The following is a 25,697-nucleotide window of genomic DNA, read 5'->3' as shown; positions in this document are numbered from 1 at the left end:
GATGCCTGAGAGCACACATCACTCCCTCCAGTGACAGAGGGTGACAGAGGACAGACAGGCAGCAGGATTTATTCCAGCCCCTAACATGACAACAATAGCCACACGACCACAAAGCACCCCGTTGATACTACTCTTGCAGGGTGAAGTAGAGGGTTTATTTAATAACTCTTACATTGGATGCAAGAACACATAGAGGCCATAGCCATGTGTGTCACAATTGCTTTGCACCCAGTTATCTGTTTGGATGGAGCCCAGAGCAGACTCCAGCTTCTCCAAATCCCAGTCGAGCACTCAAGCCTTCCCAGTTAATGAGATTACTCGCATCAGTAACTGCTACTTCTGTACAAATGGAGAGTGCAGACTCTTGCCTACGTGAATCATAGTTCAAAGCAGCATTGCCTAATATACAGGAAAATACTGGAGAGTCTTCTCTGGCAGAATTTATGACTATCTGCCTCTTCCATTACAGATTCCCGTGGCCTGGAAATGCAGTAAGGGTTACGCTGACTTTGGGAATCCCTAAGCTTTGTGACTAAATTCCACAGTTGTGCCCTCCCAACTCTGGTGATGATCAAGCATGAGTCATTACAGGACTCATCCATTTTGCTCTCATCAATACCACAGCACCTTCATCTCCATTTACACTGGGCTAAGCATTACAAGATACTGGTGTAACGTTGCATATTTGCCCTAAATCCACGTTAGACAAATACCTACAGTGTAGAGTTCAGTTATTACGACACGTGGATGGTGATGACACTAATGGTTAGGCACTGTCCTTCTCCACTCACAGCAGCAATTCTAGGCTGTGTTGGATCATTACTCGGAATGACACTTTTATGTTAGTCAACCTGAAACTCTGTCTGAAATATTCCTGGTCAACATGAAAGCTGCTTCTCCAAGTGCAACTGAAAGGTAACAGGATTGACTGTAACAGTCCTCGGTGACAGCTAAGATTCACTGGGATTACTCTTTTACAAATCTACTGTGAAGAAGGTCCGTAAGAGCAGAAAATGATCATTTTACATTTCAATGGCTGCAGCACCAGCATGGTACGAGCTGCTCCATTTTAGCTGCAGGACACTCAACATCTCCAGTACCAGCATAGGAAGGCATGTTCTCATCTGCCCCAAAAGGGCTCTGGGAGTTGAGTTTTACCATCCCAACATGAGGAGGTCAGTGGGCACCTCCTCCAATGTCAAGGTCTAGCCAGCTGCATTCATTTGATGTTCCACTCACGCTCTGACGTGGGGAATAACCTCTGCAGTCTTCTCACACCAAGGTCCTCTCACTGCTATGATCTTTATCTGTTGGCCACAACATTTGCTTTGTTACCACCAAAAAAGCAATACTTCACAGTATGTTTCCTTCAAAAGATCACTTTGTGTTTACCAAGCCTGTTCATATAGGTTATTCAAACTCCAGCAATGGCAACAATCCACTTCAAATGTACCTCACTGCAGATTATCAGCCTTTGTCCCATACTGACAGTATTCCAAGTACTTTTTTTTTCTCCTGGACACCACTGCTGGGGAGGATCTATCCTCTTCTACAGAGCATCTAGCTGAACCAGTAATTCTTTGAACACAGCGAGTCAAAAGCCCTCTCTGGAGCATAGCTCAGTGGAGTCTGTGTTGCCCTCAGGCCCCCATCGATGCAGAGAGAGGCATCTCCACCCTCCCATTCTCCCAAAGCATTTATGTCTCTATTTTGGATGCATTTTCCTGAAACTGGATCAGCTATTGTTACTAACTTGTTTTGTAATTACTTTCTAGAAACGATGGCACAGAGAGTTCAGTACTCTGCACGTTTTGCTATTATTCCAAAATAAAACTAGATTTTAGATCTTCCCCACCACCACTCCCCCCTGCTGCCCTCAAGGATAGCATTCATCACTCGTTCTGTTGGGAACAATTTGTTAAACACTGACTCCTTCAATGGTCCTTTCCATAAGCAGTGTTTCTCTTCAGAAACTTGGTATTTCTCTGCAAGATGTGATTTAATGCTTTAGATATAGACCATTACCACTGAAACTAATCTCCACAAACCCTGGACAGAACTACTTTCCATCTGCCTTCTCAGACATCCGGTGCTGACTGCCCAGGCCCTGGGGCACTTCTCAGTGCAGGATCTCCCACTCGAGACCAATTCTTCACCAGGAGTGAGACCGGGGTTACTTCCTCACTGGGCTGGTGTTGGTCTGTGAGAGCAGACTGCCCTTTTTGCTGTAGCGGCTCCTCCAAACCCTGCACCACCCATTCAGTTCTTCCAGCCCACCATTCCTCTTATACCATCCCAAGCTCCAAGCAGTTAAAACATCCTGCTGTGGATTTATGCAGTTAGCACAATTCTTGGCTACCACACAGAAGACTCGCTAACGTACAAAGGATCTCCTATCCCTGCCTTCACAGTATGCAAGGCACCACAGTGGCATCCTCTGCCTTCCAACCCCAGCTAAAAAAAGAAAATCCACAGCACATGTTGGAATCTTTACCCCATCATAATGGGAGCCTCAGCTCACAGGCAGACAATGTCACCTACTTCCCCAAAAAGCCCCCTGGGCGAAGCAAGCCTCAGCATTGGGATGCAGCTGGAGGAGACTGTTCTTGCCTGAAAGAGTCCAGCAGAGCCACAAAGATGATGGAGGGAGTGGAGCATCTCCCTTATGAGGAGCAGCTGAGGGAGCTGGGGCTCTTTAGCTTGGAGCAGAGGAGACTGAGGGGTGCCCTCATTCATGGGGATCAATTTGGAAAGGGCAGTGTCAGGAGGAAGGAGCCAGGCTCTGCTGAGTGATGTCCAACGGCAGGACAAGGGGCAATGGGAGCAAGCTGGAGCATAGGAGGTTCCATGTGAACACGAGGAAAAACCTTTTCACTGTGAGGGTGTCAGAGCATGGCCCAGGCTGCCCAGAGAGGTTGTGGAGTCTCTTTCTCTGGAGACATCCAAACCCCTGGAGGTGTTCCTGTGTGACCTGGTCTGGGTGGTCCTGCTCTGGCAGGGGTTGGACTGGGGGAGCTTTCAAGGTCCCTTCCAACTCCTAATATTCTGTGATTCTGTGTGATTTGGCAGTTGGACTCAATGATCCTGATGGGATCCCACTTGAGATGTTCTGTGAATCCTGCACTGCCAGCAGCAATGAGAAGAGCCCAGGGGCAGCCTCAGGACAAGGAGTGACCCCGAGCTGCCCCGCTGCTGCCAGCCAGCTCCTCCAGCAGCACAGCCCAGGGGACCCCAGGCAGGAGCCCTTGAAGGGCAAAGCTTGTCTGAATAGTCCCATGCACCGACTGCTTTGTATAGAACAGGCAAGAGAATGAATTGTGCTTTAGAAGACAAAAAGCTCAAGTTTGTGACTTCAGTTTCACATCACTGAAACTGAGTATAATTAAATCCTGTTTTTTCAATAGCCACTTCAAAATGAATGTCTCTGTGATGCAGAGAACACTGAAAGTGGGAAGATGCTTTTTATTTAACCTCAAAAATCTATTTTTACTCAAGAATCCTAATTCTCCCCAGCCAGAACTTTCTCTTCCTCCTGGCATGGGTGGGAGCAATTGAAAGATGAAGGGAAAAAGAAAAGAAAAATGAATGGGAAAGAAATGCCAGAGCCTTTCAAATGAGCTGCAGAGAGTAAGGAGGGAGACAAAGAATACCCAAAAGATTCCCTGTATCCTGCAAACAAGATGAAAGCACTTCCTCACCCTGCAAAGGTCTGAAGAGAAGTACAAAACTTACCCCTTACAAAAGAACAATTTTAATCACATACCCCATACTTTACATCAGGAACACACAAAAACCCAAATTCAGCACCATAACCACCTACCACAGCGCCAGAGAACTACAAAAATCTTACTTCATTTTTGTTGTTTTACTTTCTTGTTCTTCTCCTTTGCTTTCCATCCCATGCACACAGCCACTTCTTCAGCACTCTCACTCCTGTCCGGGCTATGAAGAGCAGTGATTTTCAGAGCACTGCAGTCCCAAGACCAAGTGAGGGACCAGAGGTGTGAGCACAAGCAGTGACCCAGTGGGAGCAGGGGAGAAATAGCCCCTCGCCAGGGTCCCAGTTGCAACCAAAAGCTGAGTGCTGCCAGGTACATCTGCAAAGCCCAACCAGCTGGGAGATGTGGAGGCAACTGATGAGCTCCATAAACCCCCTGATCCCCAGGACTGAGGTTGCCTTGCCATGCCATGCCAGTCAGTCACCAGAGGCAGGTGCACTTCTGCCTGGCTTTCTCTGGTGAAGTGTGTCTGCAGGGGAGCAACCTCCTGGAGCAAACCCTGCTAAGGGAAGAGAGGCGTGGAGGAGGCTCAGCTTCTCTCCTGCTCCCTGAACTCCCCACACCTGTGCAAAATGCCAGGCACAGGTATTTGGATGGGTCCTTTGCAGAAGAGTCTGTCTCATGCTCTGATGTTAAAGCTGTTATTGTAGTCTGTCCCTCGTGACAGCTTTAACCTCAAAGGATGATCCAAACCATAAAACCTGTAAGCTTGAAATCTGCTTCTGCCCTAAATCACTAGACTGAGGAATAACTGATATAAAGGAGAAGAAAAACAAAAATAAATGAAGTTCCACATATATGTATTTTTTACATATAAAGAGACTGTAAAATACTTCCTCCCTGGTGTAGAAAGGAAACAATTCAAAATAATAGGTAAAAACATATTTCTCACCCATCTCCTGCTATTTCAACTATATCCTATGTAAATTCCAATCTAAAGAAAACCTGATGTTTCATTCTGAAGTAGGCCCATTCACATTTCCAGCAAACACACAGGTTTTAAGGTTTTCTTCCTTCTAATGCCACATTTGATCTTCCCCAGTCTCTGGGATCACTGAATCTCCCCAGGAACACAACAGCCACGTACAGGGAGGTCAGATGTCATAGAGCAGGAGTAAGTCATCTGCAGAGCTAAGCAGAACACGCATTGTTCAGACAGGTCACATAAAAGCTATTTCCAATGCTGGGAACATACAAATAACCTGAGTTTTTACACATACATAATCATATGTCCCAAGTCTTCTACAGTGTTTTATTTAATTTTGCAGCTGTTGTCTTCCTCATGAATTTATCAGCTTGCACCGTTCTTGGGTGGTTGTTCTTAATTTACCTCAAACAGGTGAGGGCCAGGAGGGGGCCACAAAGAAGCTAAGAGAATAAACAAAAGCTATGTAACTCACTTGTTAGAAACAGAAAGAAAAAAAACCCAAAAGTATGGCTGTTCAAGAGAGATTTCAGAAAAGCTATTGCTGTTTCAAGAAAGCATAAGGGGTCATAAACGCACAGTTCAGGCCCGATCTCATTTCACTGAGACCTCATTTGTGTACGTGGATATGCTCACTCTCATCCTCTGTCTAGGTTTGCCAGCGAAATAAAGTGGAAGGAGCACTGCTGAAGATAGGAACTGGGCCTTCAAGGAGCTAGATCAGTTGAAGGAGACTAAAATTCCAGTCCAAACCACTGCGACCCAGTGAAAGTCTGTGCCTTTGGTGGACATCTCTGTTCAAGTTCAGTCACTGGCACTGTCCTAGGAAAAAAAGCAAAGAACGCAGCACCAACTGTCCCTGCATTGCAGCTCCTCCTAAACCTGACAGGGAATACAGTGTGGGTTGGTAGGAGGTAAAAGATTCCTCTGGTGATTTTTTGGAACAGAAGAATGTGAAATTATCTTCCATAAGCCTTTGCTTTGTTTTGACCAGTTGCGCTGAGCAACTATTTCTAACTATTTCTTTTTGAGCGCCTACTGGACACAGTGCTGATGAAGACATGTTTTTTATAACACAGCACTTTACTTATAATAGTATGCAAAGCCTTTCCTCCAACTTTCTTCATCAATTACCTGTCTAGGAAATGAAAAGTCAGTGTTATAAATTGCCAGATCTTTACTATGATTGACTATGACTGGTTTTAGTCAGCAAAAGGTCTCCAAGTAACAAATGGCTTGTCCATTTGTTCTCTGACAAGAAAGACAGTCGAGGCTTGAATATCATTTATGCTCAATCAAACACTAATGCTGATGGAAAACTCTGGGTTTCGGTGACTCTTGATGTGCCCCACTGGGGCATGGAGAAATGTATCGCCACTTAACACGAGTACTGCATAATGGATCTGAGAGGCTCTCCTGCTCATCGCTGCGGCTGCCTCTTCGTTTTGCCAGGCCTGGAGCTGTAAGATATGCATTAACTGAAATGACAAATTGCATAAACATGTGTTTCTCAGTTGGCACTTCCCTGCTAAATGCGTATGAAACTGTTAACTACAGAAAACAAAAGATGGATGGAAGAAGATCACTTTTACAAAATGATTTTTATAGAAAAAACAAAGAAAAGCTTTATGTATGCAAACTCACAGATATCTCGTACTTTACAGCTGGGAATGGCAATTATTCTTCCCTGGTAATGGTACTTTATGACATCAGATACAGAAAGATTTGCACGTCAGCATCAATAAGAGAGTCTAAAGAAGTGGCTTGAAGTAGCAGAAATTGGCCTTCGGATACAGTGAATACAGAACATCGCCCCTCTCACCATATAGGTGGTGTTTACAAGATCTTAAGATGTAGTTCAAACAAAAGTTTTACAATATAATAAAGTTGTTGATTATGGCTTAGAAAGCCATGAGATTTGATTTCTCAATTTTTTTTTTGTGTACACACTGGTCAAAATAAGATCAACCGTGGGGAAAAAAAAAAGAAAACAGCCATAAAGAAGTTGTGATAATAATTTCTAAATTCTAACAAACACATCAATTATAGTATGCTTTGCCACATGTGGCCTTCAGCTTTCGGCCTCATCCAGTTTCCTGTAGAACTACAGGAAATCCAGCTCAAAACTTAGGTTGTGCTGTTTTCTAAGTGGCATAACACAAACCATCAATTTAACTAGCATTTTCCTCTGCATCATTTAGGAATACAACTGAAGTAATTTTCCTGAAGAAGAGACGCAACTCCCCTTTTTGTTTATTTAAAATTGCAAGTGATTCCTCAGTGGCACACCCAAGCTTTAAAACAAGGAGCAGTAATTGATTATTTCATTATTTCCATGTTTCCTCGTGTTTCCTCTTGGACATTCCTTTAAGAATTGTAATGCATCTAATCTGCACTTACAGTTATCTAAACAGAATGAGTCTGTATAGGGAGGAATCCCAGCACCTATAAAGACAACCACTAAAAATGGCAATGTGAGCTTTTACCTAAAGCATGACATTCTCTTACAGCATTGGTCTTCCAAATATTTAGCATATGAGTAGCCCTACTAAAGCAAGACTCATTCATAGGCTTTTTCACTGGTAGAGTTTTCTTTTATTTATATATATTTTTAGGCAATATATTATAAAAGTCGGAAGGAGAAAAATAAACCGGTAATATGAGGTGAGCTATCCATTAGCGTACAAGGTATGGCCTTTGACACAGCATCCCCACGCAGAGAAACCTCAAAGAAACCAGTGGCTAAGCCAAACCATAAGTTTGTGTAATAAAGAGAAACTCCTCAAGGCTTTTCCCTTTGTGGCAAAAATCAACATTCCCAAGTGAGTATCTTTCCTCTCTAGTGCAATACCCTGCAGATGTGACTAAGCCTAAAAATAATTTCTAAGAAAAGGTTCCAGCTTTTAACACAAAGTATGTACTGCCTTTCTAACCCTTCCTTCACTCATTGTCAAATGATGATGTAGAGAATTGCATAAGAAAACAACAAAAAAAGATAAAAATTAACTTAATTTACACAACCAATAAAAAAGTTTAAAGCAATGATAGAAAAATAATATAAAGGCTAGATACATTAAATGCCAGTTCAACAGTATTAAGCTTTGGTAGAACAGTTAAAGAGCATAGCACCAATAAAATCCAATGTCAATACATGCTTCAGTACGCATGAGCTGTGATGAAAATGTATATTTTGGCTAGAAAAGTAGTGTATGTTCCCTGACGCCACAGTTTCATTTCAACATCTAACAGAAAGTCTTTAGGCTCTTTCACTTGTCGCTGAAGATAGACAATGCCTGTGTACGAGTTCAGCCTTCGGGTGCTGAAGTAGTTTTCTTCATTTCCCTTGTTGATAGTAAGGATTATGTTGTCTCCAGCATAGGCAGGCGATGGCCCAATACGGAAAATATGAGCCGGGACCACGATGTTGGTTTGAAAGTTCAGCTGGTAATAGGTAATGCGCACCGGGGTATTCTGGCAGTCCAGATAATTAAAACAACTGATTCGTTCACACCTCCTAAGAGATGAGAAATGAAGCACAATCAGTGTCCATGTTACAGCAGGTGAAAATAGATGTATGTCAGAGTATTGCAAAGGTATCAAATGAACAAGAGTCCCAAACTTCAACTGTGTAATTACCAGCTGCTTGCTCTGCTCTTACAGTGTCCATAAAATATTTGCAAACTTTATAATTGTCAGAGTACAGCAGTGTAAGAAAAGATCACGGACACGGAGAGCTATGTTGAGAAGCTCCACAGTGAAGAGCCAGAGTCATGCTGCAAGCAGCACAGAGCTTGGAGAGGATTCATCGCTGACAGCACAACCCTGGGACAGCGCTCCAAGAAAATAAAAACAATCACGCTTAAAAAGGTAGCTAAAGCACGGGAATGGGAACAAGCTCCTCAACTTGCAAAGCTGCTCAGTTCTATAAGGCAGGAAAAGTATGGTTTCAGTTATAAGCAGCTAAATACAGCTCCTCAAAGCACTGGCAACCATTGAGGCAGGGGAGGGAGATTTTGGGGCTCCCAAGCCTCAGCTGCTGAGGAGTTGGAAGCCATGGGGCTGTGCCATTCCCAGACCCTGTAGCCTGGCAAGCTCATCATCCCACTCCCCTTCAGCGTTTCAGTGCTCTCTGAGGAACTGCAACCTGAATATTAAGCGGGGAGCCCCAAACCCACTGTAAAAGCAGTACGTTGAGCAGCCTGGCAGCTACTGCAATGATATAAGCAGCATAAAAGATCTTACTTTTTAAAAAACTTAATTATAAACAGAGCCCTTTTAGTGCTGCAGCAAGTAGAGCTGCAGGCTCTATGACTGCTGTTATAGCAGCAGCTGGAGGGCAAACTGGGGGCTTTAGGGCTTTCAAGAAGGAAAAGGCACAAATAGACAAAAGAACAGGGAAGCAAGTAGAGCTGCAGGCTCTATGACTGCTGTTATAGCAGCAGCTGGAGGGCAAACTGGGGGCTTTAGGGTTTCAAGAAGGAAAAGGCACAAATGGACAAAAAAACAGGGAAAATCTATGTGCTCCAGGTATCGAAGCTTCTTCAAGCTCTGAGCGCTTACAACCACCCGCAAACTAAAGCACTACGTAACATGCACAGCCACTGGACAGGACTGCTCACTTTGTCATGATGGCAATACTTACATGTCGGATACTTTTCTGTAGTTGGAAGGGCACTCGAAGGACAGGCAGCGGAAGCTGCCCTGGATGTTATAGCAAGTCTCTGCAGCTGAACAGTTGTGGGTTCCTATTGCACATTCATCGATGTCTAACAAGAAGAAGCACAAGGAAAAAGACATGAGAAGTTAAAAAATAAGAAGTAATCACCATTCATGGGCTGTAAGATGTGCTTATGAGACTATATGTGCATGAGAAGCAAGAGGAGTCTGTGGGTTTGGCTCTTCAAGCTGAGAGGGCTGTTGTTTGCCCTGCTCAGTTGCTGTGTTACCCCTTCAGCACCGGTGCCTGCTGCCTGCAGACCAGGACAGTGAAAACCCCAGAATAAACACATGGAGAATGAAATGCACATTCAGGTGAGGTGTGTCAGGTTCACCTCTGTGCACAGACACTTTCTGGCATTTGGAGTGACAAGATGAATCACCCTGATTCCAATTTTGCTAAAATTCATCTGTCTCGTATGGAAAAAAAATTTCCTTCCTTGACATTATCAGTTAATAAGAGACGACAGTGCCACTCGGCAGTGGGTGCAGAAAAGAAAGGAGCCCACTATTCCCCATAAGCAGCATACAATCCTCTTCCTGCTGTTCCAGTTGCAGCCACCCAGCACATGGCCAGGGCTGGCCTTCTACTGCAGGGAAGTTTGTTTCTTTACCTGCACTTTGCAAACATTTTCACCCTCCTGTGAACCTAGCTATCCTCACTCCAACCACATCTGATGCAACACTCTGTTTAACTCCCAGTGGAGAAAAAACATGGGAAGCAAAAAAAGTTCTCTGAACACAACCTCTTCCTGTCTTGATGCTTCCCGCTGCAATGGAACAAAACATTCAAGGCTCAAACCAACAAACATCTAGACAGAGCCACCCTTGTCATGTCCTCCCTTGCTCCTGAGGTGTCAGAGATGAGCTGTAAGTAATATTATAAACTAGGCTGAAAGGAAATAAAACAATCAGATAGCAGTAGTCTAAGGCAGTGGAACCCTAAACTACTCAAGACCAGCCAACCTGTCCATCCCTGCAGCCATTCTGCAAGCTTCCCACAACTGTCCTGATTGAAGACAGTTTTAAAATAGTTTCCTGAAAGCGAGAGGCAGATTTTTACAGCTTCACAGGTCACTGATACTCCCTGGACCACAGCTTCATGCTTAGAGCTAGTCATTGTCACATGTGGTGTGTCTGAACAGGCTGTTCAGCACGTAAGCACAGTGCACGAGTGACCAGCTCAGCAGTCGGGGGATGCGTCACCCTGGTTTCAAACAGCAGAGCGTGTGCACGGACAGTGCAGGTGTAGACACTGTGTGCAAGCACCGGAGTCTGAGAGACAGCCCTTGATGAAAGGGCTATAAACATCGCTATAAACCCCTCCTACACTGCACAACACGTGTGTGATCACATTGGCTCCTTCTTCATGGACAAGGCTGTAAAAGGTCCACATATCCCAAGCAACCAACCATTCCCCCATCACCCAGTCTGCAGAGAGGCCTTCCTGACCCCAGAGCCAACACATGTAATGGGTGGATGGAGGGATGTCCTGTGTCTGCCTACACATTAACCAATCACAGCCAACCCTGACAAAAGCTATCCCTCCAGAATAAACAAATTCCATCAGAACATAACCAACCTCTCTTACAAGCCAACAGGGACTTCTCACTGACTTTTTGAGCAATGAGAAAGCTGGGCTATGCCAGGGGAAGAATTTCTCTATGCATGAAAGTCTGTCTGGATTAAAGCAGAAGGCAAATACAAAGTGAAGTATCCAGTGCTGTGCAGCTGCATGATCCAGGAGAGGTAAGTTTCACCAGACTGACTATATGAAATATGGGAACTTACGAACAGTACTTTAGAACAAGACACACATTCTTGAAAATCTAAGTTAAATACAAATATCTCCTCATGATGAGAAGTAGAAGACAAAAAGAACATTTAAAGCTCATAGACACTTTATGGCCTAGAGCATAAACATGGTTACCTAAATAATATATATGCACAAGCCCAAGCCATGGACCTTAAAATGCTGAAAACCAGATGCAATAACAAGGATCCAGCTTGAGCAGAAAATGTTGGCAAAGATGTCACAGTCACATTGTGTACTCCCAAACGTCTAGACAACGCACGGAGGCTTTAAAATGAAATAAATGCTAACAGACAAACCACGTGGACTGTATAGGGCTCTGCAGTTCTGCCAATTGTCACAGAGGAGAAAGACTCTTAGAGGAAAACGATAGCCCCCCCACTCCCCCGACTCCCCTGGGATGAGAACTGATCTCATACAGTGAACTGGCTGGTTTAAAAGTCTTGAAAAGAAAAGTATACAATAGGAAGTAGGAGGAAATCAAAGCAAATGAAATCCCTTGCTGGTTCTCAGAAGTGCCCCTAGGTGAAAAGAAAATTTCTTCCATATTGCAATCATTGTCATGAAAGCACTCACTTCACCAGCTTGGCTGTGCTGCAAAATACCATAGGCAGTTTCTCCAAAAAGATCCATATGTCGAGATGCTATAACATGAGATATAACTCATTTTGAAAAAAAAAAATCGTACAAAGAATGTACCACCAGTAACTCTTAAGAACTGGTCAGATGATGAGCAACTGGAGCCAGACCTTTAGCTAATGGAAACTTGTATTATCTTGAGTATAGTCCAGCCAACATCAATTCAGACTGTTTCTCTGCTCGTGTTTTCAGAGAGACCTAAGTACATGAGCCTGCCCAAACTCAAAAAAAGGGCACGTACCCAGGGGTTACTTCTAGCGCCTGACTAAATGCCAGCGTACGCAGCCACACACAGAGCTGCCACACACGTGCTGTTCTGCAAGGAGACCAACTCTGCCTTGTAAGGAGGGTGCATGTACCAGGTGGCACAGGTATTTTTAAATGCTTTTCAGAGCATTACTGTACAGCTCACTTAACAAGGCCAGTATAAACAGTACGAACCCTCTGCACACAGGGCGAGAGCGCAGTGGGGATTTCATCGCACACAAACAACGCAAGTGCAACCCATAGGTCTATGTGGGAAACCTCCTTCCTCCACCTCCAGCGCTTGGAGGACACTGGGAACCTCCAGCTCCGGAGACGGGTGCTGGCCGATTAACGCAGTGACTCACACTATCAGCTCTGGAAGGTGTCCTCAGCTCAAATCTCACTGCTGGCAGAGGTGGTAACTAACATGCCAGCACTCAAAGTGAGCAGGAAAAAACATAAACAAACAAAAAATAGCCCAAGGAGAGTTACAGCTGCAGTTTTCTAAAGAGGTGACATAAGAATTAAATGCATGTGGATATAACTGGGAGGCAGATTTTGAAGTACTTAAAATTACTTTTTTTTTTAAAAAAAAAGCTTGGAAAGATTTTAAATTGTCATTCAGTTTCTCTGCACCAAAGTCAGAACCAAGTATGCTCATGCCACTCATGACTTACACAGTGTAAATTCACTGCAGTTACCACTGAGATAAGAATTTAAGCATAGGAGATATATAATCAAAAGTTATGAGAAGAGTTTCTGAAAATCTAAGAGCAGGAAATGCCGCGTAGTTAGTGTTAATGCATGTAGAGTACGCAAAGGTAATCAGATCTTCAATCATCATTACACAGCATCCTTTGGAAACGGGGGATTTTTACATCAAAAACAGACAGCTGTGCACCATATGAAAAACACCAGACACCCAGAAGACATTTCTATGATTCTGGAGAAAATAGGTGTGTGTGGGAAGGGTACGTATCATTTACACTAACATTTACTAACATCAATATTACAGCCTAGATGCCAGACTTGGGGATGTCCAAGCCCCCACTGCAGCTCCTACATCCACTCTCCCAGTTTTCTGGGGCAGGACACTGCAACTCATAAGGAAGCCATGGATTTCTACATCAGGCACCTCTGAAAAACCAGATCGCTTTCTGCTGTACCAAGGTGCACACACAGCTCATGCGAGTAATCATGTGCCCCAGTCTGAGTGATGAAGTGGGCTCCCTTAGGAATTAATTTAAACAATTAGCTCACATTGACATTTTCTAACACAGGAAAAAGTTGACATTGCAGATACCAATATTTGGCAACTTTGTAAAATACTTGCTTTTTAACAGTGACTAAGATAAAATATGAAAACATGCAGACTTGGTTGAATAACTATAATGGCCTAGATCATTCCAAGGATTAAAGCTTCATGACATAATCCTTGCAGCTCCTAAACACCTCATTACCTCGACAGGTTCTTCCATTTGCTGCCATGGTATATCCCTGCTCAGGACAAGCACACTGATAACTACCAGGAACATTCATGCAGCGGAAGGTGCAAAGAATGCCTGCACTCTGTGTGCACTCATCAATATCTGGAAAAAAAGCATAATTACAAACACATGAAAAAAAAAGAAAAACTGAAATAAGGGAGGCTGTAGAACACAAGGAAATTCTTATCTGACACACTTATAATTTATTAAAACAAGATTATTAAATATTTAATTAAACCAGAATGCGACCATGAAGGTTTGACATTGCTCTAGGACAGTCAAAAGTGCTTTCTGAAATGCTGAACACAAGACTCCTCCCAAAAATACTGGCTGCAAGTAGTATGCACTCATGGAAAAGAATAACAAGACTAGGGCTCATCTGAATTTGAAAAACCTCTCTCTGGTACCTCTGCAATTCTTCTGGGATTGCTTTGGGGGCTTCCTTGTGCTAGGAACATGAGTTTCTTCACCATTTCTTAAGCAGAGAATCTCCAATGTGTCAGTATTGGTAACTTGAAGAAAACAGGTAAAATTCTTTCTCCATGGTGATCGCTCTTCTCATGTACCCATCACATGCAGAAGTAAGAGCAAGCCTTCATTCAACTATGGCTGAGTGCAGACTTTAGTTACTGCAATATAGGAGAACATATCTTCCCTCTTAAGTTTTCCAATTATAAGCTCTAACCTCATGAAAGAATAAAACTGGTTCTATAGTCACACAACCATGTTCCAGCTAGGGCTAAGAGGCATGAAAATGAACTGCATTTTCCCATAGCTGGAGCTACCTTTTGCAGCCTCTGCACTAGGATCTAACTCACAACCATCCTTAGGCATCACCTGCAGCATTAGGTGCTGCTGAGAGTTTGACAGCACTGACTGTTAAAAGGTAATCACATATTTACCTTGCCCTGACAAAGCAGCAACCTTACCTTTACAAGAATGCCCATCTTCTGCTAGCTGGAAACCTTGCCTGCAGTAGCACTGATAGGAACCGTAAACATTGGCGCACTCCTGGCTGCAGGGACTGGTATCGCATTCATTCACATCTGTATTCGAAAACAAACCCACAGACATGGCCACAATGGTTCAGAGAAGAATCTTCCATCATTTCTTGCCTCTCAGAACAACTACCAGATGCTTCTGGTCACAGTGAATAAGAATGGACTCATTTGTCCCAAGAAGATGTTTCTGCTCCCTAGGCAGAATGTCTAGAAGTGTGAAGATGTCTGTTGTGCCTGAATTTAATTTCTGTATATGTCAATGAAAACACACAGACATGCAAACATGTGTTTCAGGCTTTATATGTTACAGTTGAGTAAAAATATGTAATTGTTGCCTTAAAAAAATTATGGAGAATTTTAAAAGTTTCCATTCGATTAAAAGACTATTTTTTCAAGTTTTGTCACTACTAAGTTTCATCTTCATTAAAACTTGATAGAAAAGTCTCCTGTTCTAACTTTATTATCTTCTCCTTCTCTCTTATCTGGAAGGAAAAAGTATGTGAGGGAAAGGAGGAAAGAAGAGAAACATGTTGGGTCTCATCTGACCGCTTGAGTGTTCAATTGAATAACTGCAAATTTGAGCATAGATAAATCATGGGTTTACTGTATTTACATTTCACCTCAACTCCTTCTCTAAGGTCCCTTAATTCACACTGCAATTTCTCCTTCATGGAAAAAATGTCCGGTACCTTCGCAATGCTTCCCATCATAAGACAGGCGGAAACCAGAAGAACAAGTGCAATGGTAGGACCCAGGGGTGTTCTCACACGTGTGCTGACACAGGCGTCCAGGGTAATTCCAGCACTCGTTTATATCTGCCAGCAGAACAAGCAAATGTACAATCAACTTAGCAACAAAAGCATCAAACAAGATGCAGGAGGATATTTTAAAAGGTGTCAGAGATTGATTTACAGAGCATGAATGCTGCAACCTCAGTTTTTATGCTGTGACTTTGTGCTCTAATTGGTGTACAATAGCAATAAAATACAAAATGCTGTATCATAGTCTCTTATGTAGAAAGTTGTGAAATCTTCAGAAAGATAAATTTCTACAGCAGCAGAACTGTAACCCATAGGAAAAGACTCTGCAGATGACTTTAATCGATAACCTGCAGCTAAACTAAACCAAGGGCACTCGATTCGAAACCATAGCACAGACCTGCAGAGCTCTAAATGGCCGGTCACACTGAACAACAGCTGCTTTGGAGGTGATTCCATTATCTTTTGAGGTACTGCATTGCAGAACTAATAACTGCACTCTACAATGGTGTTAAATACTGCCTTGAGGTCCAAGGCTCGATCAATCAGTTGTTTCGTCTCGTCTTGCGCCTTACATACCAATGCAGCTTCTACTGAATGCATCGTACTGATAGCCCATCTTGCAGTCACAGCGATAAGTCCCAGGAAGATTATGACAAATCTGCCCTTCGCCGCAACGGTGTACACCAGTTTGACATTCATCCACATCTGCAGAACCAGAGAAAGCAATTAGTTTAAACATAGTTTGCTGAAAATCAATGTTGACAAAGACAAAAATATAAGTTAATTAAATAACAGGAATAGAAACTGTTAGGGTTGTCCCCTGGACAGATCAAAGAATATCAGCATTTCCCACTGTGCTCTTCTCAGAGACAGTTTTACATATCTCTAAGTCAAACTTCTGAAAGGCAATACATTATCTTAAAAGTGAAAATGGTAACTGCAACTGCAATGGAGCTCTCCCAGCATATTCTGCATTTCAATGTAAACACATTTTGATTCTGATCAAACCATGACATTTAAACACCCTATTCTGATGTTCTGCCATTACGTGAGTCACGGCAAGCCGTTTAAAGCAAAACAAGAACGAGCCAGAAATTCTGCTCATCCCTTCAATCAAAGCAATTGCTATTTTCATCTCCAGTTGCCCTTTCAATCTTGCTTCTGCTGTCTACCTTTTGCTCTTTTGCAATGTTGATCTTTTTTCTTTTCCCAATCAACTCACATTTTGATATTCCTCATGGCCTCTCATCCAAAATCCCATACCAATAAATTAGTTGCTTTGCCAGTCATATGCATCACTTCCAATTTCATTTTAAAAATCCTCAGATGAAGATGAGAGTTTTCAATACACGCTGATTTACAAGACTTGCAACATGACTAAATAGCTCATCAGTATCTAACAAATCCCTGTTACCATCTGTGACAAGAAGCATAAAAAAGTCTGATTTATCCTCAGAAACACATATTTCTTCAAGTAGTCTGAGTTCTGACACTTCGTAAGCCATCAGATCCTGCTTCCTTCCTATTATTCACATCCTCAACTACTTTTACAACCCAAATCCCTGTTCATGTAATATTAATTAAGATGGTAGTTCTGAGGGTTCTCCACACTGCTCTATTTGAAGTCACAAATTTGAGCACTATTTAATTTCAAAGCGTTCCTGGGCAGTTCTCCACCAAACAACAGCCGTGGTGAGTGCTCCAGAAAGCAGTCACTTGCTGAGAAATTATAGGGAAGCAAGAACAAGTTACTTATCACAGAAACTTGGATTTGGAAAAGTGGACATTATATCCACTCTGATGAGAGGCACTGACAAATAATTTGTTCAGTATTTCAGCACAGATTTCCACCTACACAGCCCCTGCTGGCACCAGGGTTAGGGATGGCAGTGAATGCCACCTGCCAAGCAAGGGATTCCCAACAGGCTCACAGTGTTCTGCTGTCTCCTCATTTTCTTTTAAGATCAGAGATAGCAACAAAACAAGGAAGTTTCTAATGCAGATACGAATTTGCAAAGTAGCAGTTTTATTTGCAATGAGCTCATGTGTGCAACTGTTTCCTTAGTTTGCCCAAAATTATACATTCCCTTGTGTTCAGACTTTAATTAGTCCTCGGGCAGGATACCATCAGAGGTGTGCTATATTTCACAAAAGTTACAGTAGTTTTCAGTTAAATGTAAGAAGCAGTTTTTAATAACTCATTTACTAAATCCAAAAATAGGAACATTTTAAAGAGAGATGAATCCTCTAGACAGAGAAGATGACCACACAAGTGTAGTTCTTCTGGAGAAACATGTGCAGATGATATATTTACTACTGCGAATAAATCTGAATCAGGAATCTAATTAGCTATTGCAATGCCTTAAAGAAACTAGTCTTTATCATAAAGAGGGGAAATCAAGACCATACGCTTTTCTTTTTTCTTCTCCATGCTCTCTCTCTACTTAAAGAAAGTCATACCAAAAAAAATACCAAAAGGTACAGACTGCAAACAGAGTGTACACAGTGAAGACAGACAAATCACTGATTAATATTAAACATTTGTTTTCCCAAAATCAAACTAGAGAAGCTTCCTTATACCTGCTCCTTAAAAGCCTTGTAAATCATGTAAACTAGAGACAAAGTGTCATCAGTAATTACAATACATTGTGTTATCTCATCATGCTTTAAAGATACAAATGCTGCACGAATAATGGCAATCTCCTCCTTTGTCACATATTTACACACAGACACTCTCTTTTAGGAACAACTGGGGGAAAAAAGCTGGATTCTTTCTATAAATCACCAGTTTGAAATTTAGGAAAACAATTTGCCCTAGCCATTAGCACGGCTGGAAATCTGAGGCTGTCAGCACTACAGTCAGGTCTTTGGAGCTGCTCAGTGATGACTGCTGACTGGAAAAAAACCAGCATTCATGGAGATGCTGGCATGGTGGGAACCCTGAAAACACCACCAAGGTCACCACACCTCAGGTGGTTCAAACGTACCCAGCCCAGGTGACTCTGCTGAAACAGGACTGATTGAAACCAGCTGAAGAAGTGTGTCTTCACAGCAACTGAGAGACAGGACTTTTGGAGCTTCCCTTTGTAGCAGCCAAAATACTTTAGGCTGCTATATAATAAGACAGCAAATGAGACTACACTACTTTGCCCAATATTCATGAAACACAACTCCCTAGAGCCGTATTAGGAAGCTTTCTCAATTGCCTCAGCTATACACGTAAACTGTCCTCATCTTATGTTACTTCCAAATCTTCCCCACCTTCTCACAGCATAGCCTGGATAGTCCTGGGGGTAACGAAAAGCAAAAAAGGAGAATGAGGAAATTTGTGTGGAAATGGGATCCTCTAGTAATACTGCTATTTTCTGCTACAAGTTGCTAGTCATGACCGACTCGGCTTCGATCCACCTGTAGCATCACAAAAGCATATTTTGTTTAATTTGTCATTCTTCCTTTTATTCAAAGGGAAGGTAAGTAGGAATTATGATGATATCATCACTAACCAAAATACTGATTAGTAACTTCTTTTTTTTTCTGCCGTTGTTTTATAATTTCCTGTTTTGTGTAACACAGAACACAGGGAATTAAAAAAAAACCACAAACACATAACCAGCCTTGCCTTGGGCACCAAGGACCAAGCTTTGAATTCCTTTGTGCCTGGTGTGCTCATTTACAGAACAAATGCTAATAAGAGATGAAATCTGCTATTCTGATTCAGTAACTCCATAAACACACTGGAACAAATACAAATCAGTATCAAGCTGCATGCCAGCCTATATGAATATTTCAACACTCTTTTCACAAAAAAAGTAATAATTTATCCTCAACATACACAAAACTGGATGTAAATGGGGAACACCATTCCTAGCGCTACCAAGAACATCCACGAACTGGTGGTACTAACCACTCTCATGAGCCTAAAAACTCAGTGGTTCTCGTATGCTGCATCCCATGGCTTCAGATCTTATCACTTACAGTGAGATACAGTAATAATAGCAAAGGATCATGGTTTTGACTGACAGCCAGTAAATTCCATATGCAGTCCAAACCAGTGTCACCCAGTGCACCCAGAAGAACTCCGAGCAGCAGTCAGGCATCAGTGCAGCATCCTGTAGTGCAAACAAACCACTGAGGTGCTTGGACACCAAATGCATACAGTAAATTCCATTCCTCAAATAAATTTAGGAATCTGGAGGTAACTCAAAACCTCTTTTAAAATGGAAATATACTTTTTCCTCTGAGAGGGCACCTGACCAGACTGAAGTCTGACCTTACCAATGCATCGAGTTCCCTCCTCATTGGAGTGGTAGCCTCTGCTGCACGTCAGCATATTCCTTTGGCAGGTATAAGACCCAACAGTATTGATGCAGTTGAATCCTGGTTTACATGGCTCAGGGAGAGATGTGCATTCATTAATATCTGGTAAAAAAAAAAAGAATTAGAATGGTGAGGGAAGCCATTTAACCTTTCTGGTCTGTTTTCTTCCAGTTGTCACTTTATTTTCCTTCACATCAATTTAGTGTGCTACAAAGATAAGGCTGAAGAAGGTCTGGTGTGGGAACACTTTCAAATTCAATATGCAAGTATGCATAATTTTAAAAGTACTGCAATGTTTAAATTAAATTCACAGCAGGATTTAAGGAAAATTACATCTAGTCAATATGCACCCCTTGGACAGGCTAAAAGGCACAGGAGTTGGCCAGTACTGCTGCACATATTACAAACATTTGCAGGTCACACTTACCAACACAGTTTCCTTCAGGGTCTTGTAAAAAACCATCCATGCAGCGTTGCTTTGACTCGCAGTAGAATGACCCTTCTGTATTCTGACAAACGAAGTTTACTTTACAACTATGAGTTCCTCTCTCGCACTCATCAATATCTGTTAATCCAATCAAAACACCAAATTGTGACTAGTTAAGCTGTAATTTTCAATAGTCATCATGACTTGTTTATAAATTCTTTTCTCAGGAAGGAAGCTAGGAAGCATCATTTAAACCCAACGCCCTATTTCCACTGAATTCAATAATAAAAGGGCACCTCACCTCAACAGGGCTGGGATTTCACTTTGTACACAGGCATGTGTGTACAGAGGCACACACACACATATATACACACACACATATACATATATATATACACTTAAGTACACAGAACAAACACTTATCCAACTCTGAACATACTTCTGAAAGAAATTTGAATGAGAGGTAGGACTATTAGTAACAAATTTTGCCTTTTTTTCTTACTTTTCAGCCAGAGCTCAACACAGTTTTCTGATTTTTTTATTATGTACATGAAATTATTTCTCAAATTTTGTTCACCAACTTAATGCTTGCTTTCTAGGCACATTGAGGACACTTCCTGCAAGTTTCAAACTTACAAACTTACACCAAATCTGTGTTGAGTAACTGCATGGATCAGCTGGTATAGTGGCATTGCTTCCATTTTCCAGTTGAAGAAATCCCATCTAGGATTCGTCTATTTATAGCTGATAGACTTCAGCTATAAATATGTTCAAAATTCAGTTCTTGTGAATATTTTCAAATCCTACTTTATCATACCCTGGCTCCTGAGAACACTCCCTGTGATTAATATCATTACTAGAAGGTAAAGATAAACTCCACAATTGAGGAGTCCCTGCACCTCCAGGCAGAGAGGGGAGAACTGCTGGCACTACACTTTCTATTCCAGCTCCTCAGTGACATGGTAAGGTTGCAAAGGAACATCACCCATCTCCCAGAAGATATTATATTAATAAATCACCCTACCATAATTATAGACTGGGCAAAGAAAAATATGAAATAGAGTATTTCATAAACCTCTGCAAATTCAATAGTTATCTGCAGGTAATTTTACACAGAGCAGTTCTGGAATTTTAGTCTTTCTTACAAGTCATTAATTTAAAATCTACTCTAAAACAAATAGTAAAATTTATAATCTGTTAAAATCTAAGATTAGAAAGCAATTTAGATTAGCAATAAGTGTTAGAAATGCTACAGAATCAGACAACAGAATGAGGCAAACAGTCCCCGCAAGTAAACCAAGCTTTACTTATGACAGCTGTATCTAAAGTGAGAATTCTGATAATTTCTATTTTATAACCTTATGTTCTATGTCAAGAGCTATATTCTTTCCTTAGGCATCTCCAGCTCCAACTGTCAGGAAACTCTGTGAAAAAATTCAGGAGTAAATAACACTGGCTTTTGCCCTGGAAGGCAGAGCACGTGTGTCTCTTGCATACTCCTGTGCTGCAGAGCAACTTCTGTTCTGTTGTGACTACTACTGCTGTTAGCTTCTCAGTTAGACCTCTACATAGACCAAGAAGAGGGAGATGAAGAATAACTTCTTAACCCCATGACCATTCCAAATGTAAATAAATGCAGACAGACCTCCTAAACACAGGAAGGACTGGGCTCAGTCAGCCTCATGATCCATTCAGGCTGTGATTCAGTGTTCAACAGCAAACAATATCAACCCCTTCAGGGAAAAGCAGAGCTAGTCAGAGGGGTGTAATTCCTCCACCAGTGAGATCTCTCTCTAACAGCTTGAAAACAGGGTAAATCCCAATTCATAGAGTTTCATCCATTTTCCAAATTATTTATAGTTACTACTGGAAACTATTTCAAATAATGAATGTACAGAAGGGGCTCACGAAGCCAAATTTCTGTGATCCGCCTTTTTTAGTTACCACTCTGGTATCACAGACCGGCAACAATAGAATGCTTTGCAATCTTTATCCTTTCCTTTCCTTTTTGGTAACAGCAATTGCATCAGCCAAAAAACACTTGTCTTACCAACACATTCTCCATCCTTAAGTTCATAACCCGGCTGACAGCTCAGTTCCTGGAGACATTTGAATGAGCCCATCGTGTTGACGCAGTGCTCTCTCCGCTGGCAGGTGTGTCTGTCTGTTACGCATTCATTAATGTCTGCAAGAAACAGTTAAAGGATTCAGTGCCTCATATTTATCAAGTGATTTCCCTCTTCCTGCTCTTCTGGAAGGAATCAAAAGCTGAAGCGAAACCATTTCTTCCCAAAGCTAGTCAACACAGACTTTGCTACAGTGTTCTGACAAAAGATGTTTTATTCCAGGGTCTTTTGGTAACAAAGAGTAACTCCAGAGACACAAATCGCAGGAGGTTTCCTTCTCGTCCCCTCTTCCCAAATATGCAGTGGGTGGTGCAGGCATGGAGGACAAAGGATGGACAGAACTGATTGAATGCAGGGTGGGCAGAGGATCAGCATCTGGATTACTGAATGGAAACATCCTAAACAACTGAATGAGAAAGTGATTAATGCTTATTGCTCATCACCAGGTTTTCACAGCTCAGGCTATGTATCAGTGCTGCAGCTTCGTGCCAGACAGAGAGGAGCTGCTGGTGTGGAACTGCTGCGAGAGCTGGGTACCGAAACCACCCGCCTCGCTGCAGCTGGAGTTATCTAACGTAACGCGCTCATTTCCCAAGGAATGCATCATTAGTGCTGGATACAGGAGAAAATACGGAGAGAGGAATCCTGAAGGCTCAATCGAGTTTGTAAATTTGTCTTTAAATCTTTAAAGAGATCTGATTGCAGCAGGTGGAGTAGTAGAAAAGTTCTTTCCAAAAAAATCACTTAAATACCAGACTGCAGAATGTAGGACACAATTTGGAAAGGAACACGCCCCACCTTTAAAATTACAGGTTTTGATAGGCTTGGATGAAATAATCTCAAATTCAGGTTTTGCTTACTTTAATAATGAAAGCTAGGAACACCATAATGAGCAAATACTTTTAAGCAACAAAAATGGCTAGAGCTGGAAAGAGAAACTTGCTTGCCACTCCCCACAAAATCTTACACGTTCAGAGTTCTATATAAAGCCGAGGAGTATTTCCAGAGCTAACAAAAGCCAAATGTGACTATAACTATTACCAATCATCCAGCTTCCCTGCACATGAAGCTGTTTTCACACCACACAATAAAGCAAGTATTGTTTGAATCAGATTTTCACTTTGGCTGTAGAACCTCATTCCCAGAAAAGTACAACATCAGATATATTACTTCCCCTTGTGGAGCATGAAAATACGAAAGCCATTTTAAAAGCCTTTTGTCTTAGAAATGTGTCAGCTTGTTATCTACCGAACAGATGAAGACAAGACCCAAGAAATTTCAGTTCCCGCTGAAGTCAGCTAACTGGTGATGTGCACTGCATTTTGCAAGACCAGTAGGTTAGCTCGGCACATTTCACCTTTCATTTATTTGTGTTTTCTTTTATTTGCCATTGCTATTCCTCACAGGCTGTGCACTCGCTTTCCCCAGACAGCTGATTAACCCACAGCAAGGTCACTACCACAGCTGGATATCCCTCTGCCTGTCCCACTCTGCGGTTGTGCGCTTCCGCTGAGCGGCAGGTAATTGCCTACCCCAAAGTTTTGCAGGGTTATGTCCTTGATCCTTGTACAGTTTCCCAGTTTTTACACATTAGCTTGAAGTAAACAGCAACAGTCTCATAAGTGATCTCGGAAAACAAACCACCACCAACAACAACCCAACGAAAATACCCCTCACATGTTGGGAGAAGCAGATGAGCTGCTGCAGTAGACTCCTTCCATCTGACTAGACTTAGTTCTAAAATAAATTTGAGGGTCGGGGTTTTTTTTAATTTTAGAGAAAAATGGCTATGGATAGCCACTTAGCATGCAAATCAGTGCAAGACTTTCTACTGATTTAAGAGGCAAAGTGTTCCACTGGATTAGCACGTGTAAACAGGTAAAAAAGAAGGTTAAGATTTCACAGAGAAAAAACGGATCTCGTTTAATTTCATGATTTGTCTGTATTTTTTGATTCAATTTTCAAACTTCTGGGTACTTAAGAAAATAAGTAGAGCTGGCCAGAACACATCTGAAGAAGTCAGAATTATGGAAACCAAGAGACTACATGCAGAATCTACTTTCAATGAAAATTTTATGCACAAGTTAGATATTGAGGATCTCTAAAGTCTAATTATTGTGGCCTGGGCTAAGAGGCAGCGGTTGAACCATGAGACAAGTGGCATGCAGGGCTCTGTCCTGTCCTGTCCAACACTAGGGCAGCAATCTTCACTCCTGACATCAGGCCAGTTGCCAGCTCACCAAAGTTTCCCTCTCATTTTATTACACAGACATGCCCTTTTTATTCATTTTTCTAAACAAATTCCTAAACGGTCATGCCACAAAATGAGATCTCAGAAGACCTGCAGCATCTTTCTCATGAGTTCCCATCCATCTGTGTCATTGTTCTCACTATCAATGTCTGTCCCAAAACAGTGTCCCTTAGCGTGAGGGTGGGAAAAGGCAGCTTTGGGATTATGGTCCCGGTTTGTGCTGGGGCAGCACACGAGTGCCTGTGCTCGCTCTGGTCAACCCATAACCTGTCTCTCTTCACTACTGGAAACCAACACAACAAGTCAGACGCTTGACAAAGCACTAGGAAAAACATGAATCATGCTTTCTGTTTGGAACACAGTTAATTCCCAACACTGGACCAGCTGTCATCCAAGACAATTAAGACTGTGAGGTAGGGCAAGATTATCTTGATTTAAAAAAAGGAGTAAGAGGGAAAATAATTCAGTAATACATTAAAAACAAGTCATACAGGTAATTTTTGAGAAATCTACTAGGTCTATGCATGTGGCAACAACATATCTCGCTTTACATCAATAAAAAACAGAATTAAATGTAATTGTGTAATATCTCTTTTTTTTTCCCTGGACTGTTGCTGAAAACAGCAACATATTCACGATCCCTAAGTGTATCTGTTGCATCTAAGAAGCTGACATTTTTGCAAAGGAATATCAACCTACTGCTATTTTTTCAATATGTTCTTTTACATTAAAAGTTAAGGTTTTTGCACATTTTATTAAACTGTGAAATGCAGACTTTTTTTGTTCTGCATCTGTAGTTTCTCATAATTTCTTTTCTCCCCAGATTACTTCAGCTCAATTTGTTTTATGGAATACAGCTGGTTTATATAGTCTCCTTGTTATTTTGCAACCACCCATCCTGCGCTCACGCAGAGTCCCTATGGTTCAGCAATAAAATGACCACTTACTGCTCACTCTGGCAGGAAGGAAAATTTAGCAAAGAAAGTAGCAAAGTCATCTCCCGTCATTGTGCATGTGGGTGGTGGTAATGACTTTGCCTGAAAGTCACCAGGAAAAGCAATCCACATTAAAAACATCCAACCTGGCTCTTATCTCTGGAGAACATGGAGCTTTCAAGCCTAAAGACATTTCAATATCTGTTCACAAAGTTACACAAAGCTGCTGTGTGCAAGCTATTTAAACAGGTGGTGACTCTTCATCGTGCACGGT

The 25,697-nt window shown here is 41.9% G+C and overlaps 1 protein-coding gene across 1 annotated transcript in view; it reads right to left on the bottom strand.

The window, feature by feature from the left end:
• Positions 1 to 5,995: 5,995 nt before the first annotated feature.
• The window catches only part of LOC104536043 (fibulin-2-like), a gene marked incomplete at its 5' end in the record, with an annotated part of 28,229 nt that continues 8,527 nt past the window's right edge, over positions 5,996 to 25,697 (bottom strand). Inside the window, 11 exon segments of the mRNA XM_010178560.1 lie at positions 5,996 to 6,043; positions 6,045 to 6,164; positions 7,975 to 8,218; positions 9,347 to 9,470; positions 13,579 to 13,707; positions 14,535 to 14,651; positions 15,296 to 15,421; positions 15,944 to 16,072; positions 19,643 to 19,786; positions 20,112 to 20,249; positions 22,162 to 22,296. Coding sequence (XP_010176862.1) covers positions 5,996 to 6,043; positions 6,045 to 6,164; positions 7,975 to 8,218; positions 9,347 to 9,470; positions 13,579 to 13,707; positions 14,535 to 14,651; positions 15,296 to 15,421; positions 15,944 to 16,072; positions 19,643 to 19,786; positions 20,112 to 20,249; positions 22,162 to 22,296 — 1,454 coding nt within the window.

This window comes from Mesitornis unicolor, unplaced genomic scaffold (assembly GCF_000695765.1).
Source record: "Mesitornis unicolor isolate BGI_N332 unplaced genomic scaffold, ASM69576v1 scaffold9382, whole genome shotgun sequence".
In the NCBI taxonomy this organism is placed as follows: Eukaryota; Metazoa; Chordata; class Aves; order Mesitornithiformes; family Mesitornithidae; genus Mesitornis; species Mesitornis unicolor.
This window is presented reverse-complemented; position numbering and strand designations above follow the sequence as displayed.